Below are 24,106 nucleotides of genomic sequence, written 5' to 3'. Positions count from 1 at the left end.
CACTAAAGGAGAAATTTGATCAGCTGATCAGAAATCCTGGAAACAGATGCCCAAGGGAGAATGTGAACAAAGAGTAGTGAGTTGGGGGTTAAACCCTGGAGAAGGTGCACAGGCACTGGTAAAGGAGCCTGAGAAGCAATAGACACATTTTGAGAAGAACCAGACAGCACCACGTCCCCACGCAGAGGGAGGATAGGATTTCAAGGAGAAAGGGTTAAGCAGAGGTATCCAGTGCCGTGAAGAGATCAAACAACATAGAAACCGAGAGAAGTTTATTGGTTCTGGCAATTAGGAGGCAATTGGTGACCTTGGAGCACTGGGAAAGCTTTGGAACTGGAAGCCAGATGGCAGAGAGCTCAGAGACCAAGGAGAAAGTCCCTGGACAACACCTCCAGGTCCCCCAACTTGGCATTTAAAGAAGAGCAAGGACAGAAGTTAGAGGACCTACAGGGTCTTCTGAATAGGAAAGACGCAGCTAATTTCAGTGAAGAGTGAATTTCCAGACACTTGGGTGATAGAGAAGCAGGGCAGCTGATAGGTGGAAAGGAAGAAAGGTCCCTTGGACGTGATCTAGGGAACAGAGACGATTTTAAGGTTGAGAAAGGAGAAAGCTGGGGAATAATTTAAGGGTCTGAGAATGAGGGGTGATACACAGGAATAGGAGACTTGGTGTTTGAGAAGCTTTTGAGTTGGCTCCTGTGGGAGAAGCAAGCTTGTGAGACTTAATGATAAATGAATAAAACAAGGAACGGCCAAGCACACATGAGACTAAGTTGCACCTCTTCTACAGTAAGCAAATGAGTTTGATTTTTCTAAAAGTCTCCTGCAATAGAAAGAAAAATTTTGTTCACTTATTTTCTTATGAAGCTTCAATTGAATTCTGATCCAGAACTTCAGAGAGCTAGAAAACTCTAAAACAGCTATTCATTTTTCCAACTTGCTTAATTATACCAACTTTTCCCAAAAATTCAACAATGTCTGTCCAGTGGACTGACAAAATAAGTAGTAGTGCTGCCAGTACGACTTCTGCTTCCACTTCCAGCAGTGGTCATATTTCAGATTTGCTTACTTTTGAAACATTTCATTCTGATGTCCCCAAAATTGGACACCACAAACTCTGTACCCTGCAGGGGCGCTGGAACAGCACCTCGCCGCCTGTCTTCCTGCCATTTCACTGCCTCTGACGTCAACTTGCCCACTCTAGGCCCATTCTATTCATATATTTCATCTATGACTAGGTTCTCTCATTTTATTCTTCCATATTTTCACGTTTCTGTCTTCTTAATTGTGTGCATTTGCCATCATTTCACAATGGCATTATTAAAACGTCATTGTGTCCAAAGACCAAGTGAAATGGATGTCTTCTTTTTTGAACAGACTTTCTCCTTAGACCACTGCTTGTGTTTGTGAAGTTCCAACGTTAGAATTGCCTCAGGCCAGTTTTACAGTCTGAAACTCTGAGAAGTTTCCTCTGAGTCCCTCCATGGTGGACAGGTCTCCTCCAAGGAGGAAGACTGCCTTCAGTGAATCAGACAGTTTCAGTTCAGGAGAAGGCACATTGCTTCCCTACAATGAATATTTTCCATTGTCTAGAAGACAAACCAAACCAAAGAGAACTGCATTCTGGGAAGTAACCTCGCCAGTGTTTCTGACCACAAAGCCAGTTTTGGAAACTGCAAGATTATCCCCAGCAGGGGTCCAAACACAGCCTAAAGATGCAAAAGATCAGTATCCCTATTTTATCTGTAACATCTATAAATCGTGAACATTTATTTTCATTCTGGAGTCATACTTTGTGCTGAACCATGGAAAGCAAAAATATCATTTAAAATCTTAAATCATAAGCTATGAGAGAGGGGTAAAAGAGTTCCTTTGTGTTAGGATTTCTTCTGTCTGAAGGAATGAAGAGCAGTTGCCTCTCCCTGACATACATAGCTCTTATATAATGCATTTGGGGGCGGGGGGGGGGCCGGGAGGTAACTTTAGGACAAAATATAATTACCTCCCCTTTCCCCCCAGGCATGAAATTTGGAACATAGAAATAACACTAACAGATTAATAAATTGTTACCAAAGAAAGGTGGATGGCATTTTTGTGTCTTGGGTAATTTTAAGTGAGAGAAAAGAATATGAAAGGGATAGATTTGATGTTTTCTTCATTCATATTTCACCAATTTTTTTCTCTTTGCAATGCAATTCACAGTTCTCGGTTCTCAGACTTTTGCCTTTGTTCATGAATTGAAAATGTTTTAAATTTTGTTCTGAAATCTAGATTGAGTTTCAGAATTCAGCATGGAAAGGACTATTGAAAACCATTTTCTTTTTTTTCTCCTAGGGGAGGGCTTTGGAAAGTAGGGGATATCGAATTCCCAAATCAGTTTTATAAATAAGTGTCAGAAAGTCTGTTGTCTTCTCTGGCTTGGCTGTTGTGTCTTATTTGTGTGTTTGTAGTAATCTACAAGTGGTTCCCTGATAAAGTTAACACTTAGTTAATTACTCTGAGCCTTGACAGGTCCTATAATTGCCACTTGGATCACAAACATTTGATACTTGTCTTGGGTAGAATTTGTTGAGACCTAAAGAAGTAAGCTCTTGATGGATGGGAAGCAAACCAAATAAATACAGTATTTTATGTTCTTTTAATTCAGGGCCAAGTGGATTTGGATGAAGTGTTTATTTAGTTTGCTGGCTGTTTCAAGATGCTGTGGTGTATTGATTCCTTTTATTACTAGCAGCCGTTTAACCTGACCTCTTCCAGATCCAGTATTTTAAAAGCCATAAATTTTAACTTTACTTATGAGCAAAGGCTGAATCGCTGTGAAAGCCTTTTTATTAGTTGAGCTCCACCAATCTTGATGCTCTTATGTCACCGCTGGCAACAATATTTAGGGCTTCTTAAATTGGAGTGGCTGCTGGACTGCTGGAGAGGGGGGCAAAGTCAGCATAGCAAAGCTGTAAACATTTTGGAGGGTGTAGGATTCTATGATGGAATCTCAGACAGGTGCAGGAAAGGGGGGCAGGCCTGAAGACAAAAGCATCTGGTTGCTGGTGCTAAATAAACATCTGCTTTAGCAACAGAGGTACTGAATACTATTTGGAAAGTGAAGAACAGAGTATAACCAAAGAGCAGAGTGGATCCAGAGGTCAACTCAGGAGAATACTGCATATACATTCTCTGGTCTTCATGTCCCAAGGCCCCAGGAACACCCTTAATATACTGGAATTATAATAAACCAAGAAATTCACTTTTTTTCCCCTAAACTAGGAAAGTATATGCTTTATATCAAAGACTATTGGTACAAGATCTAAGAGACTTACTCTGGAATGTAATGCTTAAATTTTCCAAGACATCATAATCTGCCTTCTGAGCACAGGCAACTGTCTTTATCTTAGCCAGAAAGTCAAAACCATTTCATCTTCATATGGCCTAATGATGAACCTCCTGGCCATTTTGTTTGTACTTAAATGGCTTATTTTTCTATAAAATAAAAAATAAGAAAATTATAGAATATAATTTTTAATTAAAGAATTAAAAATATTAGTTGTCCCTGAAATGCATGAGTAGGTAACAATGCCTTCTATTTGAAGTGAGGACAAAAGGAAACTAATTCCCCTGTGTGGCTTCATAGTTGTAGCTTATGCACACCAGTGGCTTTGGTACACTTCATAGAAAATTTCCCAACAGATTTCTAATTATCAAGGATATTTGTTTAAACAAATTTTCTTTTCTCGACCCCTAGACCTCTTTTTATTTGATCATGCAGCACAACTCTAATACTGCATTAGTGAAGTTATATAAGCAAAGAATTATCATTTCACTGTAGGAGAAAAATCCAAGCTAGAAAGGAAAAAACTCATATTGAAATAATTTACATATAAACATCTACAACAAAGAAGAAATACTGAATGAGAACACTTCCCCTCTCCATCTACACTTTATATTTCTTTCTGGAGGAAAATAATCCAAAATGATATCTGTTTGAACTAGGTTGGTTATTTTAACCTTCCAGATCTCTTTGTTTTTCATTTTTATTTGTTTTAAACAATATTGTGGATTGAATCCAGCGTCTCCCACATGCTAGGATGCTAGGCAAGTATTCTACTTCTGAACTACATCCCCACCCCCCATTTTCATTCTTGATGATAAACTACTCAAACCCTTACCCTACCTATGGCCAGAAGCTCTGCCCTAGAATTTTAAGAAGCCAGATGTTCCTATTAATTCAAGTGATTCTTTCAAGTTGGCCCTTAATATTTGTCTCCTTTTCATGTATCTCAGTGGCTTAAATAAGAAAAGCAAAACATATTTAAATTTCTTGCTGTCAAATTGTTTCTCCAAATCATGTTTCCTAAATTACCGAAATAGAAGAAACCTTTCTTAATAATTTGAGGAAAAAATCAGGGATAAAACATCAGAATTTTACCATCTTTTAGTTTAAAAGAAAATTGCCTGAACTCTACTAGAGTTAGGTTCCATACTGCTCCAATCACTATTTGGTCTCCATATAAAAACCAAGGTCTTCAGAATGTGGGAATTCTTACCTGTTACAGCAAGACACTTTTCTTTAGCATTTTAAGAAACCACATATTCTTATTAATTCAGTTTCCTCAATCCAATTCAATTCACTAAACAACAGCAAAATGTTTACAGTGTTTTCTTTTTCTACAGACTTGTTTGAATAAAAATGGAGCTGAACATTATTACCTAAACCATCATCTGATGGATATTCTATATCATACCCTTTTTAGTAACCATGCATTCAACATTAAAAAATAATGATAATTGTAGTAAAAATACACATAACAGAAAATCTAGCACCTTAGCCACTTTTTAAGTGTACATTTCAGCAGAGTAAATACATTCACATTGTTGTGCATGCGACTTTAAACCTAACGTTCTAATAAATTCCACTTTTCCCTGCAGTCAGGCAGCCTCCTTTCCACCCACAGCAGCTGTTGTGTTTGATGATCTTGGACAGAATGTTCCCCTCTGCACACACAAGAGGGAAAGCAGTCCTTACCTTGGGGAAGTTACTCAGATTTCTAGAAAAACTTTCCGTAAGGTTGGCTGTCATGGTGTGAATTAAAAGGTTATGTCAGAGGTTAAACTATGCAATTAAATCAAGAAAGCAGATTATTCTAGTAGCTGACATTAACTTTTGAAAAGAGACAGGATTAGCTGTTCTTAGTCACATACAAAGCGAACAAAGGAAAAAAAATTATTTCACCAACTACTTCCCTTGAAAGAAAATCGTTCCATCTTAGACCTCTAATTTTTCAGCTTAATTCAGTTACTTCATGAGGCTCATTATCCTCTTCCAGATTTGCACGCAGCGACTGATGCATTGTGACGGGTTGTTTTTGTTTTCCTGCTTTAAAAAATATTCCCTCCTTCCCTAAATAATTATCTGCAAATTAACCTTTTTCTCTTACCAGAATATTTGTTGGGATGGAATACAGAAAATAGAAATGCGTAAGCAAGACTCTTTAGACAGGAGATAAATTCTTTGAGGCCACAAGGGTATCATTTATTAGATGATGGCTGCAGTCCACTAAATGGGCCCCTTTTGACCTGAAAGAGTTAATGCTCTATTGAAAGTGTCTGGATTGTCCCCAGTTTTACTCCCTTGGAAGGCTCTGACCCATTAATGGCAGTAATAATAATAATAGAAAACAATCCTGCTTTGCCTCCATTACTCTGAAACCGTTAATGGTATCCTAATGTTTTTTATTCTTTAAGTGTAACTGAAAACTGACATTCTCCTCAGCTAACATTTCAAATGTAGTATGTTTTTTCATTACCATTTTTACATGCCGTGCAGGATGCTGAGTAAGGACTAAGGCAGAGGCTTATAATTGGTCTTTTAAATCATCATAAACATTTATTTTTTCCCCCATGGCTATCTCCAGTGCCAATAACTCAGTCATCAGATGATGGAAAAAAACTATTTAATGATGCATCACAAGCTCCTTCCTAAACTCTTACCCAGAACAAGAGAAGGAATATAAAGATACAGCACATTGTTTGCTCTAAAGTTGATTTTAAAATAACAGAAACAGCTTTGGTGGGGAGGGGTAGTATTAGCAGTGAATGGAACGTTCCCTTCTTTTTCTGATATAAATGATTTTTAGAAGATCCTGTGTTTTTATATCTTTATCATAAGTAATTATGAAGGGTAAAGTAGGGTTCTTCAGTGTAGGGGGTAGAAATGGGGCTTCTGTTTTGGGAGACTGACATTTATAAAAGGGGGATCATGGAACCACTCAGGGCTGCTGTGAGAATGTGCAGAGCCTATCACATAAAAAATTCCAAATAAAAACTAGATGTTGTTGTTGAACAAGAATAAAATGTCCATCCTAATTTGGGGTCCTTAGGTAATACACACTCAGGTGAATTCTACTTGATATTTGGTAGGGTTGGAAATCCCTTACCTGGTTCATTGTTCCAGTCCTAAACAGTGTATTTTGTCACTGTGTTTGAACCCAAGGTCACAGACTTGAATCTTTTGTTGTCAGTAGGATCCACACAAACCTAGCCATCTGTCCATAAAGGCCTTCTTGGTCTAGTCCCATCTGCCCTGCATAACCCATTTCTATACCCCATCCCCAGCTCCCCATCCCCTGAGAATACTCTTCAGTGGGCAAATTGGTGGGCTGTTGCCCCACAGCAGGCCGCTGCTCTCACTGTCTTGCACTCTGACCCCAGGGCATCTCTGTCTGATGCTGCCTGTTTTGCAGGTGTCCAGCCCAGACTTTTATCCCTTTGATTCCCAGCACATATGTTGATGCTTCCCACCTTGATTTGGGAGTCCTCTTGAGTTCTGCACTTTGATTCTCATATAGATCATTTGTTCCTTGAGAGCAGGAGTTCACAAAGACGCACCCTTTCTTTTTTGATCAGTTAGCACAGTGTCTATGATATATGTGGGGGAAAATGCCGCCTTTTATCCTATTAATGTGCCTAGGTTGAATGGCTGCTGCTATTTTTATCATCATCATTTTTTTCCATTATTCTGCTTTTCTGATCAAGACACTGAAGCCCACAGAAGGTAAATAATTAACCAGGACCCTAAGTCTCAGTTCCAGTTCTACACTAAAGAAGTCTCCTGTGTCGAAATCTTTTAAAAATAAATATTTTTAGTTGTAGATAGACACAATGACTTTATATTATATGTTTTTTTTATGTGGTGCTGAGGATCAAACCCAGTGCCTCACATGCACTAGACAGGCACTCTACCACTAAGCCACAACCCCAGCCCCAAATCTTTGTTGTTAAACACTCCAGACTACATTTAGTTCATCTCTTCCTTAGAATCGATTTGTAGAAAAGCTAATTCACAGTTTGTGCACAAGTTTCTCTGAAAGAGAAGTCTGCAACAAACATGCCAACACAAAGCAAACCATTCTCTAGAAACAGACGCCCCTCTCTGTGAGGCAAGTGTCTCCCCTCACAGTGTGAGGTGTCTGTAGAGCAGCCAGGGGATTATTGTGGGAGCAATGGGCCTTCAAAGTGATGTCAGGTTTGCTTTTATATCTCCAAAATCCAGAACAATGTATTTAGTCAGTGTAATTGTAGATAGGTAGTCTGAACCCCTGGTCAACCATAGCAAGAAATGATTTTACTTACATTTCAGAAGCCATTCTATTTTTCTGAATTGTCTAACAATTAGTCATATGTCTGTAGATACTTCTAATGATGTAGAGAATCGTCCTCTCTCTTCACAAAGAGGTCAGGGGTCAGGCCAAACAGATCAATTTAATAAAACTATTCTCAATGTTGTGGAATTTGTCAGTCATAATCCTCACGAGGCATAGACCAGAATAGAACATGCCTGTGCATAGAGAGTGTCAGATGCACTTTTTACGGGTGATGTCAGCTCTGTACTCACCATCCCTTCACCAACTATGTTCCCTGCTCCCTGAGTGCCTGTCAGACCTAAGTAGAAGCAAGTGGTGATAATATGGATCATTATGTGAACGAGAGATTGGAGAATAGGTATTAACTCAAGACCTTTTAGACCACAACTGAAAAGAAATCAATTTCAAACTGGCTTTTGCAAAGAGGATAATTTGTTGACTCGTGCAACTAAAAAGTTCAGAGGATCACCTTCACAGAGACATGGCTGGACCTGGTCTCAATGTAGATACTCTTTAGGTTCGGATTCCCTCTGGACTTCATTCTTAGGGAAGTGTAAGATGGCTACCACCAACTCCAGGTTTATTCTCCCAATAACCCCAGCAACAAAGAGGATGACTTCTTCCTGGTAGCACTACTAGAGTTTGTTCTAGTTAGCACCGTCCTATCCCTGGACCAAATAGGGTCATGAAGTCCACTAGTCACAGGCACATGGGATGAGAGGGAGGCATAGCACCCCAGAGAAAATCAGGATGCTCCTTCCAAATAGAGTAGAGGAGGCTGGGTAGGAAAAAAAGATGGATGTCAACACTAGGGGGAGATAAAAGGGACATTTTAGGCTAGCTCTGTGAGTTGTGATGTTCTTCCTATTTCTCTCAGAGCTTCCCCCCAGGTAGAGAAAAGCAGTATTTACATGAACCCTGATCCTCCCCTGAAATCCAGCAAGAGTTTCAGTACAAGGCTGAACTTGAACTTCCCCAAGGGGAGGTTATTAATGGAAATATCACCTTCTTGTAACCTTGTTTCCCACTGGCAAGGACTCCTTGAGCTGAGTTATAGGGAAACTCCGGCATGTTGTCAGATTTCACAACAACATTAAGTGGGACTTCCTTTTCATATTTGCCACCTCATTTATTTTGTGTGTCCCCATGTTATTAGTTTTACTGCCCATTAATCATTATGTGTAACAAAATATAGTAAAGTATGCTTAAGAGGAGACAGTAAGGGGTCTGGCCATGGCAGTTTCAACTATGTAAGCCACTTCAAGGGGAAGGCTTGGGTGACAGGCAGTACCACCTGTCCTGTCCACTCCTGGACACAAGCCGTGAGCACTTCATGCCTCCCTGGTGGACTGGGACATGTTTCTGCAATCTTTCCCTACTGTCAGAGAAAGAACTGGGGAGAATATGCCTGTCATTCATTGTGAGGAGAGAGGACTAACCACACTAAAACTGTTTTTGAAGAAATTATTTCACAAAAGCCTGAAGTTGAAATCATAAAAAGGAAGAAACCTAAAATACATAATGTATATTAGGAGGAGTTGAGTTCATTGCCATAAAATATAGTAGTCTCTCTTTAATTTATCCTATATCTATGTATTGCTTCTGAATTTCTCAAAATACCATACTGTATTTGGTTTTCTGTTGCTCCCTAATTTGGAAGCAGCTTTGGAACTTGGTAAGGAATAAAGGCAGGAAGAGCTTTGAGGTACATGCTAGAAAGAGCCCTACACTGCTGTGGATGGACATTTTTAGGTGATTCTGGTACGTACTCAGGAAGAAAGGAGGGCAGCTGTAAAGACAGCCTCATTCATCCTAGAGAATACCCAAGGAATCCTGAACAGAACATTAGTGGAAATACGAGCTACAAAGGGCCACTTTGGTGAGCTCTCAGAAGGAAATGAGGAACACGTCATTGGAAACTGGAGAAAGGGCCATTCTTGATGTAAAGTGGCAAAGAATGTGGCTGAATTATTTCCGTGTTCTATTTTGTGGGAGAGAACTTGTAAATGATAAACTTGGATATTTAGCTAAAGTTATTTACAAACAGTGTTGAAGGTGCAGCCTGGCTTTTCCTGGTTGCCTTACATGTAAGGAGAAATGAGAAGGGTGTGGTCAAGCAAATGTTTGGTAAAGATGTTGGTATGGCTCAGCCATCTCAACAGCTGCCAGGAGCAGTTCTCCAAGACAGTGGAAGAATAACCCTGAAGGCATTTCAGAGATCACCAGGACCACTCTTCCTGCCACAGGCCCAGTGTGGAAGTGCCCTGGGAATAGGTCCTTTCAAAGGAGGGACTTTAGGTGCCCTAGGACCTCAGCATGTTGTCCCCACACTCAAACACCACTAGTTTGGCTCCCCATGCTCTAGTATTAAATTCTCCTCGATGGATGCTCACTCTAAGGTATATTCTCATTAGTTATGTCATCCTGCCCTTTCTCCCTTCTTTCTAGTTCTCTCTCATCATGAACATGCAGTTTAATTTGGGTCAGATAAATTGTATATGATGTGACCTTTTTTTATAAGAACACAATACACTATAATGCAACAAGCAATGCTAGTTACTATTACACTTCTTCCATTCCTCCTAGGACCACCCACTTCTTGAGCCAAAAAAAAAATCTCAGGAAACACTGGTAACTGACTTGATTTGGGCTTAAGATCTTAACATTAAATAGAAGCCTCACTTAAAGTATGCCTATGAAGAAATTGTGATTCACACTAATAAAAGACAAAACAAAAAGTCACTTTCTGTCAGTTCTAGAAAGAACTCAGTAATTGAGAATTTGAGGACTTTTTTTCCAAGTATAATCAGGTATAAAAGATAGAGAAATATTCAAAAAGTAGAAGAAATCATGTTTGACCCTAAAAAATATATGTGCCCATTCTATACATGTAAAAATATCTTTCTGTGGGTACCTTCCAAGACATCAATCACACTTTGACCTTTTAGTTATGCTAATGTATTTAAAGAAATGTATTAGGATTCTTTATTATAAGTTGAGAGCACTGTAGTATACAATCCACATAAAGACATAAATCATCCAGAAGTCAAAAGCAAAAGAAAGATAAGCTGTTGAAGCAAAACATACAAAGGGTAAAAGGAAAAAAGGGGGGAAAAAATCTGTGGAGCAGCCTGTGTTGAGAGGGAAAGCTTGTTACCAAGCTATTCCTGGAGGAGCCGGAAGACAAATGAAGGTGTTCTTGTCAGCAGACAAAACTAAGACTATTTAATGTGCACATAAGGTGGAAATGGCAGAAAAGGTAATATACAAAGAGAAGTTAAGTGAAAGGAATGACTCGTATAAAAAAAAGGCGAGGTGTAAAGAAGATGAGTGAGTAATTATAGGCAGAGTCGAAATGATTAAATCCTTAAAAGGGATGCAGAAGAGCCTCAGGGTTGTATTACCAAGGAAGCAGCAGCTCTGTGAGGGCAATGAGGAAGGGAAGAGGCTGTGCGGTGTGTTTCTCCAGGTAAGGAACCTCTATAGATCTTATCTCATAGGTAGGGAAGTTTGCCACCATAGTCCATTTATTCTACCTTCAAATGAGTCTTTTCCCCCACAACTTTAATGATAAAGCAGGGTTTTCTTTGAAGTCGCCACATTTTCCTTCTAGGAACCAATGCTGGTTACCTAATACTTCAATCTGTTATTATTTTGAATGCAAATCTAACTTCTTTGTTTTAATTTAAGTAGAGTTTTTCTAACACAGAAAAAAAAAATGAAAATGAGATTACAGCAAACCAGTCTATTAGGAATGGGATTGCCTTGAGTTTTTCATCTGTTTTAACAGACATTGTTATATATATATTTCATCTATTTATCCCCCTAAGTGTAACCACATAGTCCATTTTCTTATCTGTAAAATAGAGAAGAAAAGGGGAATATTTTTCTTATTATCATAAAAATATTTTTGGCTTAATAAATTCACTCTTCATTACATTTATTGGACATAATTTGAGTCCAGGAAAGAAACCTAAACATGGCCTAAGATTTTTGACTTTCAGTTATAAAAGAAGAATTTTTAGTAAAGAAAATTAAAGTGTGATCAATCCTTGGCAAACATTTGAAGACACTTGGAGGGTCATGCCCATACTCATAATCAAAGAATTTATTTGCTCACATAATCTTCCCATATTTTCTCTGGATATTTTCACTTTAAAATAGACAGTGTTTGGAGACAGAGTAGGGGAGATTATGCAAATGTATGAATCTTAATGAGAAGTTCATTATTGAACATTTTGACATGAATTTCAGGAAATGATAAAAGACTCTGGGATTTATGAGACTTAAAAGAAAAAAAAATCTGCTCTTAGAGAACTTGGAAATTGCCAGTAAAAGAACTGAGACCCAAATGACAGCAGATAATGTAAAGCCAGATTGCATTATGCCCTATGGTAATGACTAGGAAACAGGGCACTGTGATAAGCTTGGAATGATGATCAATATTTGGAATACTGAGATAGGCAAGAAGGTAATTAGGCCCATTATGGACACAGTTAGCACAGATAACATAATTTGGGAAATTATACATTTGGATATTATGGAGAATTTTATTCAAGGCTAATGGATCTGCAATGATATCTATTAAAGCACGTAAGATGTTTTGCCTCTAGGGAATCTACTAAAAAAATCAAATATACAAAATTTTCAGTAAGTATGATCTAAAATGAAAAGACAAAGTGGAATATGTTGGAGAATAAAATGGCGTTGTGACTTCCTACTTGGAATTTATAGTAATTTTTCATTCAAAGAGTTTTAAAGCTATTAATTTCACATCACAACTCCCCATGAAGCAAGTAAAGCACTTCTATTGTGTTTGTCCAAGTTCATTGCTCATAATAAGGCAAGGCCCAACTGGTAATGAAAGCAAGTTATCTTGACAAATTCCTGGCCTTCTCAGGTTTCATGCTGTGACCCCTGGATATCATTACAATCATTTTGATCCCTAATTTACTACTGAGCACAATCCCTTTATTTTAGAAGAAGGGACTCTAATTTTCCCTAAGCACCTTGAGGGCCATTAGTATTATTGAAATGTGCAAATTAATACGTTATTTATTGTTAACCTACAGATATATACACACATATACAGAGAGAAAGAGAAAGAGAGAGAGAATTATATTTGTTAATTATAAAGCTCTAACTGGGGGCGGGGGAAGTTGCCACGTATCTGAAAGTAAATGTCTTCTCCAAAAGAATTCCTTATTTTTTTAATAAGGATGTATTGGAGGCAATTTCATCAATAATGGAAGATCCAATTACTGGTCTTCTGGATTAAGGCATTCTTTTATTGCAAGATTTTAATGCTAGAGTGGTAAGTTCAAACATTGCCAATGAAATCTCAGACTAATTAAATGATTATAGCCTAAGGGGAAGGGCAACGGAGACTCCCCTATTAATCTTACCAAGAATAGCCCCTATGTGTGATGAACGGATGAATATATATATACCTTATTTCAGAAGGGAAAAAAATATAAGGAGTTGTTTTAAAAATGATCAGTTTAATTTCTGAATAAGAAGGAAGGATAACATTTCATTATAAAGTTCTTTCAGCTGCTCGTGGAAGGCATGGACTGCAGTGATGAATTGAATCCAATCAGTTCCATCAGGAGTTCATTTATTCAGATGTTTAGAGGTGGCACAAAAGTAACAGTGACAATAATGATCACCAGTACTTAGTGAGAACTCAATAGGATCCAGGCACTCTAGCTTGTCTCGCCCTCATTTTACAGATAGGGAAACTAAGGCACAGAAGGTTAGTAACTCAAGAGGTAATTGCAGAGGAGTGTTTGGAATTCTACAGCCTCTCCTTCACTGTTAACCATCAGCCTCTGAACAGTTCTATTTTCTGTTACCCTGCTCACCTGCCTGTAGGAAACCAGTGGTAGCTCTCAAATGGAAGACAGGTGCAGGAATCCAAGGTGGAGGTCGTTATCCAAACGTCCTCTAGGAAGCGCTGCCTGTTGCCTGGCACATTGAAATGGGGCTTTCTACTAAAGGTTGGGGCAGCAATTTCTCCATGTTTTAAAAGTCTGTTTGGTCCCAGCACCTCTCCACCTGGACAGTAGCTCCCCACTGGACCTCTTCACACCTGTTTCATGCCTACAGGAAAAATGGAGGCACATCTCCTTCAAATTTATTTTTGCTGTGTGTGTGTGTGTGTGTGTGTGTGTGTTTTCATGTGTTTGTTCTTTTCGTGATACTTTATTTTTCTGGAAGGAGACAAGTGGTGGGTGTCTGGGTATTGTTAGTTCTGAAATGTCAGACTTGACCTTGACATTTCCTTCCACACTATGGGGAAAGCCTCAGGGACCAAGTCAGCCCAGTCCTTCATTTGGGAACAGATGGAATCTTTAAAAGAGCTCTAACATCTTTAAAAATATATAGTTCCACAATATTTCCTTATGAGGCCTTAATATTAAGGGGAAATGTGGCATGTGACACCCAGGGCATTCTCATTATGCCATTTTGAGAATGATTTTCATCAGAACAGATCCTTCTTTTAGCACTCTTGATAATCACATCATTTGTTTTATGAAATTCATGGACGTCGAGTTAATGTTTTTGAGAGAAGAGTAAGTTCTTTTAGATCTTATAGAACATGAACACTGGCTATAGAAGTCATAGTTTAAAATAAAAATTTTCTTATTCCTTGGCATTTGCAACTAACCTGAGCTGGCCTGGAAGTCATTTAATAGTCATATGCAGATTGCTTTTGTCAGTACTCAGAATGGGACAAGCAAATACTTGAATTTGGACAAGGTCCATCCTGTGACAAATAACATGTCAACCATTTCCAATATTGCATCAACTACAGATGAAAATGTGAAGTCTTATTTTGGGGTGACTTCCATGAGATCAAGTGGCTGAGGTTTTGAGTTTGAAAAATGACTCACTTAATAGTATTCCTTGAAGGAGATCTCTACTTTTAGAGGGAGCTTGAAAAACCATGATTTGTGTAAATAGGGAGGCTAGAAATAGAAAATGAATCTTTTCATTGTAAAACCTGTAAATTTTCCAATGTATTGTCAACCTAAACTGAAATTGATGAGAGTAGGAGTAGGGAAGAGGGATTATTGAATGGACAGCAGTTTCCTTCATGTTTTAAAAGTCTGTTTGGTAGCAGTACCTCTCCACCTGGACAGTAGCTCCCCACTGGAGCTATTATTGTACTGCACAAAATTTTTATATAATAAAGAACTTTTATTCCAAATATTTTGTTGGAATTTAACACTGATGCTGAGCAACAGACAAAATAGTCCTTCCCATAGCTGGTATCTTTGACCTACTGTCAAAGCCCTCCAACATATAAGGACATGTAGGACCCTGGTGAAGGTTCATGTCACAGTACCCTTTCACTTGGAGATAATTAAATGTGTTCATTGTACCTATAAGTCCTTATAAGGATCTTCCTGGTTGGGGTTCTTCTTTCCAATGTCACTCTCTCTTCCACAACTACTTCCTGACTCCATAGGAATAAATCAAAAAATTTTTTTTCCAGGCCAGAAAAATCCCTGAGTTCAACCTTGGACTCAACCTCTCTTTTTGCTTTTAAATTTACTAGGTATTACCTCCAATAGCACTGGATTGTAATGTTGCCTAACTTCAGTTATGGTGCTTCTCATTTGGAACTACTACTTAAATAAAGAGAATTAATCACCAGCTCTATTAATCCTTCAAAATCCATGATTCTGTAATGCTCAGTTTGCTTAGAGTGATTCACTGTATTTGCTCCTTCTCAGACGTAACTTCTTGCTGAGCTTTAAGGTTAGCTCCTTTCAGACAATATGCCTTGAATCTTGGATGATTTATTCACTTTCAAGTTCCCTGGAATTTACCACTAAAGGTTGATGTGAATGCTCACAGTTTGGGCTCTAATATAATCTTTTGAATGGCAATTAATAAATAAAAGATGGTTACTATTGTTGACAGAGGATCCCAGCTTTCTCAGTTTTTTTCTTCATGTTTTTGCCAAACTTCATGTCAGACATCCCTAGGGATGAGGGTAGAAAATATTTTTCGTTAATGCCAGTGCTTTTTTTGTTATCTCAGTACCTCCAAACTCCGATGTTGCCCTGTGTTTTCTTGTCAGAAATGATCTTATTCACTTTCTGCTTCTTCAACTCACTTTCTTCCCTGTGAATACGAGAAACATAGCTCTTTCTGGATTTAAGAGCAACATTTCCTTAATATTTGTGCTTGCAAGTAATACCTGAAAGATGTCCCCAAAATTTCTTAGGTTTTTGTTTTCTTTGCTTGGCCTCATTTCTGTCACTTATTGAATACGCAGTGTCACCTCTAAAATGTAGTGTTAATCGTCCCTGTGTATATTATACAAAGTGCGAAGTTGCCTCCTGGAAGTTCATGACATAACCATAAAGCAGTATCCAATTTTTGTAGTTTGCCTGCTTGACTAGGCTCCAGAGATAATCTAGGCTATCATTCTCACTTTAGAAGTGAAGAAAATGTAGGCCAATTTAAGTAGTTTCACCATAATGAGGTAGAGAGCAAAGACCGAACCCACCTTTAGGAAGTGAGGCACTTGATACCTAACAGAACAGCAGGAGTTTGGCTGCCTTTGGTCAGTTCCCAGTTGGGATGCTTATTAAGTGTTGCTTGAGGAAGTTATTTCAGTTTTATCATCTGTAAAATGCTGACAGTTTTGCCAGTAGCAAAACTGTAAGAATTATAGAAAGTTAGTATAAGTGAAGCACTCATCTAGTGCTTGGCACATACTAAGGAGTCCATGCCTTGTTAGTTATCAGCATTATTGTCATTATTTTGACTACAGATATAAGAGTATGTATTGTATTTGACTTTGCATGTCTCTCTCTCTCTCTCTCTCTCTCTCTCTCTCTCTCTATATATATATATATATATATATATATATATATGCATTAGACCTTTGCTGTACCTCTTTTGTATTCCTATGTTACCTAATCCAATGTTAGGCAACTAATAATTGTGTTCATGTTAGTATTAATAGTAGAAGCAAAAATAGTCGATGATAGTAATGAAAGGTAGCACTGTTTATTGAGCCTTATGACGTATTAGGCATCAAAAGTAGGCACTTTATATACATAATTCATAATAGGTGCTCAATCCATATTTATTGGAAAGCTGCACTGTAGTTTGTTTCTAGAAATGCAAGCATACCCTCTCGGTGACAATAATTTCCCTCGTAACTGGAGGGGACCATGAGCTTTGGCCCCGGTGATCAGCTCTGAGTATAGAAATGAGAGCCTTGATGGGATTCCTTTCATCCTTAAAGTAATCCTTGAGCTGCTATATTTATATCATCTAATCTTGTTATTGGTAATTGGATGACTGGATGGGAGTGGGAAAGGAGGTCAAGAAATAGAGTAGAAGGGAGCAGGTGCATAGTGGGACAAATTATACAAATGAACAATAGTATATATCCAAAAACAGACGATTAAAGTTCAGTTATGTTTTATTTTCTCTGTTTTTTAATTTTATATTATATAAAAAGACTGCCCCTTTGCTAGTTCCCAAATAGAAATACATTTGGAACAATAGTATGGACACAGAAAAGTTGTTTCCTTTCTTATTTTGCTTTATTTATTTACAGACTGACTAAATTACATTGATAGCCACTAGGGAAAGGTAAAGCGTTCAATCACAAAAATTACAATTGCTAATGTTCCTTGATTTGCAGACACAATATGTTCCTTAATGATCATATAAAATAACCATGGTAATAATAAGAGATACTGTGAGTGAGAGTGCCTGGAGTGGATACCAATAAAGAAGCACTCCTCAGGACAGGTATTGTGTTTGTGTATCTGGCAGTGAAACACATATTGAACACATGAAACACATATTGTATGTATGTACCCCCATGCATTTAATTCCTGTACATAGTAACAGCCTTTCAAATTCACATATGTGTGCATTGATACACCTGCAAAAAAATTTCTATGTGTAATATAGATTTAAGTATTCTCAAATCTTACCACCACTTTAGAAAAAGAAATTGTGGCTCAGGCTAGTCTAACCACTTATTCAAGTTTATTAAAAAAAAGTGGCACAGCTGGAATTGAAACCCCAACCCTGCTTTTTGAAGAAACCCAAACAGAAATTTCCTTGGAGCTACAGTATTTCCATGATACCACACTGTCCCAATATGGGAAGGGTGACCTTTTCCCCCTTTCTTTTACAGAATCTCCAAGCAAAGATTTTGGTCCAACTCTGGGCTTGAAAAAGTCCAGTTCCTTGGAGAGCCTGCAGACAGCTGTGGCCGAAGTCAGGAAAAACGAACTCCCCTTTCACAGGCCCCGGCCACACATGGTTCGCGGCCGTGGCTGCAACGAGAGCTTCCGAGCTGCCATTGACAAATCTTATGATGGACCCGAAGAATTAGAAGCTGGTAGGCCAATATGCTCCCTTAAGTGGTTTTTGCATCTCATTATCATCTGCAAATCATAGGCAAGAGTATGCATTTAACTACAGAGAAAAATGATTTAAGGGTTACAATTATATTTTTGATATTAAAAGTAATTCATTTTCCTGATATGTTTTGCCCTTTGGCTTAACGAACATGGAATTGGAGAACGCAATATGCAATTTATTTTACAGTGCAAATGGTAAAGAAATGTTCTCCTCCGCTTTCCTACAAGGACCAACTGTCATTTACCCTTAGGGTAGGAGTACTAAGTGTGCATTTCTTGACATTCTTATTTGAGTCATTAAAAGCAGCATCAACCCGAGGACTGACTGCATTAATTGAGTAGAAGCAGTTGGGTAATATTTGTACTCAAAAACCTCTCCTGGAAAGTCGCTAGCCCTGTTTGTTTCCCAGCATGTGGGCTTTCTGAGCTGATCAAGGTTAACAAGCCAGCTTTCAGAAAGATTAGTGTTTTAGCACATTCAGGCCTTTCATAGGACTGGCTAAGCAACCAATGGGCCCCCTCCCAGCCTCCTACCTTGCTTGAAGTAACCAGATTTTGGCAGTCTGTCTTCAGAGGGTACAAGTCCCCACGTGCAAGGGTAGAACTCGCAGCACTTCTATTCATTCTTCTGTATTTTACATTTTGACTTCTCTTTATATACTAACCGTATGTGCCCCTGACCACGTGTATTGATTTTCTTTCTTTCTTTCTCTGTACAGACGGTCTGTCCGATAAGAGCTCTCACTCTGGCCAAGGAGCTCTGAATTGTGAATCTGCCCCTCAGGGGAACTCTGAGCTAGAGGACGTGGAAAATAAAGCCAGGAAGGTAAAAAAAACGAAAGAAAAGGAGAAGAAAAAGGAAAAGGGCAAATTGAAAGTCAAGGAGAAAAAGCGGAAAGAGGAAAATGAAGACCCAGAAAGGAAAATAAAGAGGAAGGGATTTGGTGCCATGCTGAGGTACGGGGCTGCTTTGAAGGCAGAGTTGGTTTTGTTTTGCTTGGTGAAATCACTCCTTTGTGTGCGTTTAGAAACAAAGTGCAAGCTTTCCCTCATCTCCAGCTAAATACATAAAAAATCAAAACTGTGAATGTGCATATTGCTTTTCCATAGAGGCTTCTGAGGCTTATACTGATGACAGGAAACTGTCCCTACGTCGGATGTCAAAGAAAGGCCAATGCTTATTAGGGCACAGGCAATGCTGCAGCTCCATGTAACGGAGCTGTCCATCTGCACAGGGAAGCAAGAGCTAGGAGTCCTTACCCATCATCTCCTTTGAATCAGGGTAGTCATGGTCGATGAACCTCATCCCACGATGACACTAGGTGTGTGGATAGCCAGGTCTCTGAGCATGGTAGGGTCACGACCAGAGGCACTGTGATGCAGCCTAGATGTCCCTGGGTTTGAATCCAAATGATCTAAATCCAGGACCCTCCACACACGAGCCACGGGGCTTCACCCACATTGCTTAACTTCTCTGAACCTTACTTTCAGAATGAGGCTGGCACACCTGCCCTATTAATCCAGTGGGGTTGTGACAAGATTTCATATTCAGTGGGTTCTGTGGCTAGGCATGGCTCAGCAGGGCACAGTCAGAAAACACTTTTATTTCTTTTCCTATGGCTATTTTCCAAAATACCCTGTGGGGCTGTCTTCTCCACATCTTGACTTCTCCGCTTTCTTGCTGATAGTTTTATGGTCACTTTCAGATAATAAAACAACGTCTTTGCCAGGGCTCGAACAACCAATCCAATATAAACTGAAATTTTCCTCCTCTTTGCCCCTTGGACCTTGACCCCAAGGGATGACCCACAGTGTAGTGGGAGGTGGGATTCACCTCCTCCCTGTCAGTCTCTGTAACCAGGGGAAGGAGAAAGACGATATTAAACAACAGTGAATTCTACTTAACTTTTGTCTCTGGCAATCAGTGGCTTTTTATGGGCCACTTATGTGGATTGTTCAGGAAGCTCCTTACTAGACCAGTTGCTAACTTCCCAAGGACCCCTTACACTTGCCAGTGACCTCAGACAGTCAACCCCTGGCATCTCCTAACCCCAGCTGATAGACTTCTTGGACAATGGCCATTTGAGATGGCTCAAACCAAATTGAAGTAGAATCTGCTTGGCCCATAAGAACCACTGCCTTCTCAACCACCGATAATGCAAGAACAGCTTGTTCCTATGGCTCTCCTTTCTCCTCACTCCAACACATTTCTAACCAGCCTCACATCTGCAGACCTCTGTAGAGCAAGTCAAGCTCCTATCTTGGGTCTCCCCACCTACAAGTTGATGTCAGCCTCTGTCAAGAATGCCCTCATACCTGGGGGAAAGTCATTTTTGCAAGTCACAATGAAACTCTGAGGGATTTTCTTGTAGCCCCTTGCTTATTTTATTGGGGTGAAAAGTAGAAGTACACCCTTTTCATTGCTTTTTTCCCTCCTTTAATTTCTCATCAATTAATCTCTATACTTCTCTTGCATGAACTAAAGGTGAATGATAGTATATGATAGTTAGTAAGACAGATTGGTCACCTCTTATGAAATCCTTAAGCGATATCTCTCTTAAAAATTGCAGTTGTTGGGCTAGGGATGTGGCTCAAGTGATAGTACGCTCACCTAGCATGTGAGAGGCACTGGGTTCGATTCTCAGCACCACATAAAAATGAAATAAAGATATTGTGTCCACCTAAAACTAAAAAATAATTTTTTAAAAAAAAATTGCAGTTGTCAGTGGAGTGTGGTGGTGCATGCCTGTAATCCCAGCCACTCGGCGGCTGAGGCAGGAGAATCATGAGTTCAAAGCCAGCATCAGCAAAAACAAAACACTAAGCCACTCAGTGAGACCCTGTCTCTAAATAAAATACAAAATAGGGCTGTGGATGTGGCTCAGTGTTTGAGTGCCCCTGAATTCAATCCCTGTTACAAAAAAAAAAAAAAAAGTTGCAATTGTCATATGGTACCAGGTGTTTTCAGTTAGGGATCTTCAACTGACATTTTTAGACAGGGAAGTTTCTCCCTCCCTCTCTCCTCCTTTCTTTTCTATCCCCTCCCCTCCTCCTCTCTCCATTCCTACCCTCTGTGTGTGTGTGTGTGTGTGTGTGTGTGTGTAAAAGTGTTAAGTGAACTTTAAGGGACACAAATGATACTGACAGCTCTGGGTCTTCCCATTACATTCCCAGTGCTCATAGAATGCTATTCTGGTGTCCTCCTGCTCAAAATATGCTGTGGTCCTGCTCGAACCTGGACGGAGGTCACTCCAGCAGGTCTGATTAACCATCTGATTATCAAAGAAAAAAATTTCGACCAATTGAGTTTCAAAGATCAAATTGAACCTTTTACCAACTCATGCATTGGGCAGCATTCTCACGGCAGAACTGAAAGGCACTGTGTGAGCTGAGCAAAGGTGTGAGTTTTAACAACAGGAAAAACCCGAGAAAAGCAAAAATAAGAAATAAGAACTGAGTTGGTCATTTCAAAATTATTTTCCTTATAGGGTTTCAGCAGAGACTTCCTCATCACCCTGCTCATGGTGAATAAACGTGTTTTGATGGGTTTCCGTGATCTCCCATTTGTTTTTGTTGCTGGTGGTGGGTTGATTGGTTGGTTTGGTTTGGTTTTTAAACTGGCCCATTTCTGAATTCATTTGGATCATGTGATTCCTAGTCTTTTGTAGCTCAGTGCAGGAACTCAGCCCAAAACAATGGCCTCCATTTTACTTTGAATGACCTATATCCCAATTTCTACATAGGCATTAGTTTATTTTTCCTAGTGGTCTCCGTAGATTCAGTCTCTCCTTTTGCCACCTTGAATTTAAAATTTTCTCTATTCTGAGTAATTATTATGGTTTTGTTAAGTTATGGACCATGACTAAAGCCTCTTGGCGATTATTATAACCTGCAACTGCAGTATATTTAGACTCTGCATGTAGACTTCTGAGTTCAATCCTGACTCTTCTGTTTTCTGTCTCGGTAATATTGGGCAAATATTATGCCTCAGTTTCCTCATCTGACAATGGAATAATAATAGAATATACCATTATTGTGATAATTACATTTGTTTAATTATATGTAACATGATTATAACTCTGCTTGGTAAGTAATGAACATCTAATAGTAAACATAACAGTGATCCCCTAAAGATGTCCATGTCCTCATCCCAAGTACCTGTGTGTGTGTTATGTTGTATGGCAAAGTAGAATTAAGACTGCAGATGAGATTAAGGCTGCTGATTGACTCACTTTCAGTTGAGGATTATCCTGGGTTTCTTCAGTGAGCCCAATCTAATCACAGGGTCCCTTAAAAGTGCAAGAGGAAGGTATGACTAAGGAAGCAGGTGCAAAGAAATGCAGTGTTACTGGCTGTAAAGATCAAGAGAGGGGACCATAAGCCATGCAAGACGGGGGCCTCTAGAAGCTAGACAGAGTGAGAAAATGGATTCTCTCTGGCCAAGCCCTTAATGTTAGTCCATTTTTGTTTTTCAAGTCACTAAATTTGCAGAAATTTCCTACATTATCAATAGAAAACTGGTAAGTTGTTTTGTTGTTGTTGTTATTATTATTATTATTATTATTATTTTACACTTTCAGTAATTTATAAGGAAAATTTCCTTTTTAATGTATTAAAAACTAAACAAACTAACTTAACTAGAGTGGTATATAAGTATAAAATCTGTTAGGTATTTGCATATTCTACTTCCTAGAATGTCACTAAACTAACTAAACTTTAACTTCATGTTTTATTTTACATGGTTTGATTTGGCAGATTCATACTTCATTGCTTATAAGAGCCAACTCTTCCCTTTTGTTGTCCAATATTCTCTATATTTTCATGTAGGAGAAATTTCTAAAGGATCCAGCACCTGTGGAACCTTTAGACATCTAGCACCTTGGGTTTTGTTTCCTTCCACTATTTTAGCAAAATTAAGATCTGAAAGGTGGTGTTTGATTTTATCTTCAGTATAAAAATAGCAACTGTTTTCCATAGCCTTTTGCATGTGAGTTTGTGAGCATATTGGAATTGCTGCTACATGCACATTTTCAACAACAAAGAACACAAAGGCTGTTACCATTAGCCAACAGATTTTGCTTTAATTCTCATCTGTTGCTCAGATGCTATTGACTGACTTTCTTTCTTATTTAAAAAAGATTGATTGCTGTAAGGTTCTCTTGGAGTTAGATGTGACTTAAATATGCATTATTTTTCCATTATCTGAGTTTCTCATACACACACCTGAAGATTTTGGTGTTGTTCTGCAGTTGTACTGTGTACAGGTGCCCCTGGCCAAAGGGATAAGTGAAGACATAAATTCTTCCTCCCTCTCCTCACCAAACCATGAATCACCAGAGTGTCCATGTGTAAGCAGTAGCCTTGTACTTTCTTCTAAAAAGCCACGGTGTGTGCTTTGAGGATTATTAGCTGGTCTGTTCATGTGGGTTACATATAGCAGTCCATTCTATCTCACTTGTTAATTCAGCCTATTTCTGATCCTGTTGAAAAAGCATGAGGGATCTCTGTCATTCACATCTATCTATATGTCACCTCGTTCCAGTGTTGTGATGCTTTGCTGGTTTCAACCAATCTCCTTCCACAATTCACATGTAGCTCTTACACAAGAAATGGATTATTGTGAGAAAATATGCAGTTCAAGAACCTGTCTGCTTTTGTAGTTCCGCCGTATGCCCTGTTACTGCCACTAAAAGATCATTTCAGTGGGTCAAGAGGCTCATCTCTTTCTATTGTGTGTTTGACTTCCTTGGGCATTATGCTCTTTGTGGCACCACGCTGCAGAAAGGCCACACAGCTTCCACAGCCAGATTGCAGCACTCAGACTCCTTCAACAGACGAGCTCATTGTGTCCATCCATGGCCACCATCTTGGAGCCCAGCAGATGTTTCAGTGCCCAGGCACTGAGGATAAATGTCTTTAGGCTAAAAAATAATCTTGCCTATCTTGAGTAGAAACCTATAGATCAGTCCTTAATTCCTTAGCTACTTATTTTTTTATCTTTATAATGTTTAAATAAAATTTTTCCACTGGTTTGTGTTTAAAATCCATCCCTTTATATAA

At 38.9% G+C, this 24,106-nt stretch overlaps 1 protein-coding gene across 1 annotated transcript in view; it reads left to right on the top strand.

Annotated features, from left to right (window-relative positions):
- Positions 1–24,106, top strand: part of Pard3b (par-3 family cell polarity regulator beta) — a 978,419-nt gene that overhangs the window by 661,936 nt on the left and 292,377 nt on the right. The window contains exons 17-18 of the mRNA XM_076865584.2: positions 17,818–18,024; positions 18,766–19,003. Of these exons, the coding sequence (XP_076721699.2) occupies positions 17,818–18,024; positions 18,766–19,003 (445 nt within the window). The remainder of the gene's footprint in view (positions 1–17,817; positions 18,025–18,765; positions 19,004–24,106) is intronic.

The sequence above is a fragment of the Callospermophilus lateralis genome, chromosome 9, assembly GCF_048772815.1.
Source record: "Callospermophilus lateralis isolate mCalLat2 chromosome 9, mCalLat2.hap1, whole genome shotgun sequence".
Taxonomy (NCBI): Eukaryota; Metazoa; Chordata; class Mammalia; order Rodentia; family Sciuridae; genus Callospermophilus; species Callospermophilus lateralis.
The sequence above is the reverse complement of the archived record's forward strand: the minus strand, read 5'-3'. Positions and strand labels throughout refer to the sequence as shown.